This window comes from Frankliniella occidentalis, unplaced genomic scaffold, assembly GCF_000697945.3.
Source record: "Frankliniella occidentalis isolate FOCC.00 unplaced genomic scaffold, Focc_3.1 Scaffold36, whole genome shotgun sequence".
Classification (NCBI taxonomy): Eukaryota; Metazoa; Arthropoda; class Insecta; order Thysanoptera; family Thripidae; genus Frankliniella; species Frankliniella occidentalis.
Genome location: NW_026267166.1, coordinates 1,362,996 through 1,365,295, shown reverse-complemented (window position 1 = coordinate 1,365,295; position 2,300 = coordinate 1,362,996). Strand labels below are relative to the sequence as shown.

The following is a 2,300-nucleotide window of genomic DNA, read 5'->3' as shown; positions in this document are numbered from 1 at the left end:
CCCCCCTTTCCCCTCCAGTGAAAGCTGAGTGTTAATCAGTGTAATTGCGGTATAACTGCGTTTGCGCCTGCCGAATCAGTTATTCTCAATGTCACCGTTTGGCCGAGAGAGACTTATTAAAAGAGAGACAGAGGGGGGTGGGGGTGGGGGTAGTCTCAGTTAAAAGCGAGCGCATCCACGTGCCCGTCGCGGGGGGGTCATCCGCGGTGGGTTAATCGAGTTTCCCGCTCTTAATACTCGCCGCGTCTCGGCCGGTCGGGAAGGGCCCGGCCGAAAGTTCACGACGCGGCGGTAAGCCATAGTCAACGACGCCATTCTCGCCTGACAAAGTCAAAAAGTTTTTAATGGCTTTCCATTGTTTTGGGCCGACGGGTTCCGCTGACGCGAGGCGCTGGCTGCCTGACGGACGCACTGTAGTGGAGCTGGCGATTGAGTGCCGGGGTCACTGCGCCCAGGATAGCGTCGTGGCGCCGGACCCGCGCACCTAAAGAATGCCGTCGTAAAGAGAGGCATATCCGGATTCCTCCCCCTCCCCGTCATACACGAGGGATGGGAGATGGAGTCAGCCCTACCTATACGAGAAGTGCCTGGGCAAACCCATAACTGGCTCAAGAGAAGGTGAGGAGCAGGAAGTGGGGTTGTATGAAGGTGTGTGAGTGGGGTGTTGAGAGAGACGAGAAGCCGGGCGTACTAGAGGGGAGAGAGGGGGGAGCGCTCGGCTCGGCACCTTACTCACCCTCCCACCTACCCCCTCTCCATCCCCCCACCCCGCACTCCATCAACACACATGTTAATTGGAAACCAGAGAGTGTATACAAGGCATCTGCGAGGGAAGTTATGTGGGATCCGCCCGCAGAACACACGGTTGGGGTAGAGAAGGGCAGGGGGTTGTGTGACGTTCACAACCTCCGCCCCGCCTGCCTCTCCGTCCTTTTGGCCCTCCGTTCCTTCTCCTGGAGCACTTAAGGCTGCCAGTAGTATTGACCAATATTTCTGCTGTTTTTTTTTTTTTTTTTTTTTTTTTTTTTTTTTTTGTAGAATTTATGTCACCTTTTGAAAATTGTATTCTTGAATACAATTTTAAGGGGTCTGCAAATTAGATAACGCAATATAGGTATTTACAGTGTAATAGTTTGACGTTTGACCTATCGTATTTACCATGTATACGGTCGAGCCCCTGATGCTCCAACTCGGCTCCAACTCCTCACCCGCCTGCCCGCCACTCCTCCAACCCATTTCCGACACACCCCCTTCTCCCACCCTCTCCCTCCCCCATATCCCTCTCACATCCCCCCCCCCCTACCCCACCTCGCCGTCGGCGCAGCCGAGTCAGCGATGTCTCTCGCGATGTCGTCGCCACTCAGCGACGGGGATCACGCGACTCCCCGCCCGAGGCGCCGCCGCCACCCCCACCGCTTACCCTCCCCAACGCGTCACCTCTCTCCCGTCTGCTTAACCTCGTCTGCTAGGCAGGCCGAGTCGTCATCATGTTACTGGAGAAAGGAAAATTCCAGTCCGTGCAGGCGCCAAAACAGGAGATCCGTCCGCCGCGCTGACGCTGCACGTCACATGTCACTTACGCCAGGCTGGAGGTTCCAGCTACCCCGTAGCCATGGTGCGGGGTGGATCTAAAATGTTGTTTGTTATTTTGTTTTGCAGGCGAACGGCAGCGTGCTGGACTCGTTCCTGCTAGGGCAGGGTGTCCAGGATGCAGACCTGTACCCCGGGGACGGCGCCCTGGACACGCCGCTGCTGCGCGTCACCCTCGTCCTGCTCTACGGCGTCCTGGCCGTGGCCGGCTTCACCTCCAACGTGCTCGTCTGCTGCGTCGTGGCGAGGCAGAGCGCGCGAAAGAGCACGGCCGGTAAAAGTAAGTTCACGTTATGACAGCGTTTTCGTTTGCATATGTACGTCTCCACGAGAGTGTTTCGTGTGCCGCTCCGTCTCCCCCCTTCGGGTTTGGTTTGGTGGTTCAAACTCGGTTTACCGTCTCCACGTTGCTGAGCTCAGTTTGTCATGATGTTTGCTATAACGGCTACCCAAAGTGTACGTACTAGGTTCTCTCCATTACACTGCCTCTGACGAGCGGTGCAACGACAGTGGTGGCAGCTATACCGATACCAGCCTACCGACCGACGAGAGGCCGCCTGCCCCCTCTTCCAGTACACGAACACGACACCGTAATTCCTCTTCCCCTTAAGTTAGTTTTCATTTCCAGCGGCCCCCGCTCCTGGCCCTGCCCGCGCCACGACGTGACACTGACAAGTTGTGTGCCGATGAACTTTCTCCCTCACCCCCCC

General features: G+C 56.9%; 1 protein-coding gene across 2 annotated transcripts in view; it reads left to right on the top strand.

Annotated features, from left to right (window-relative positions):
- LOC113210769 (neuropeptide Y receptor type 2-like) overlaps nt 1-2,300 on the top strand; it is an 85,037-nt gene that overhangs the window by 46,904 nt on the left and 35,833 nt on the right. For both annotated transcript variants that reach the window (XM_052266250.1, XM_052266249.1), the window contains exon 3: nt 1,660-1,870. In XM_052266250.1, the coding sequence (XP_052122210.1) occupies nt 1,660-1,870 (211 nt within the window). The remainder of the gene's footprint in view (nt 1-1,659; nt 1,871-2,300) is intronic.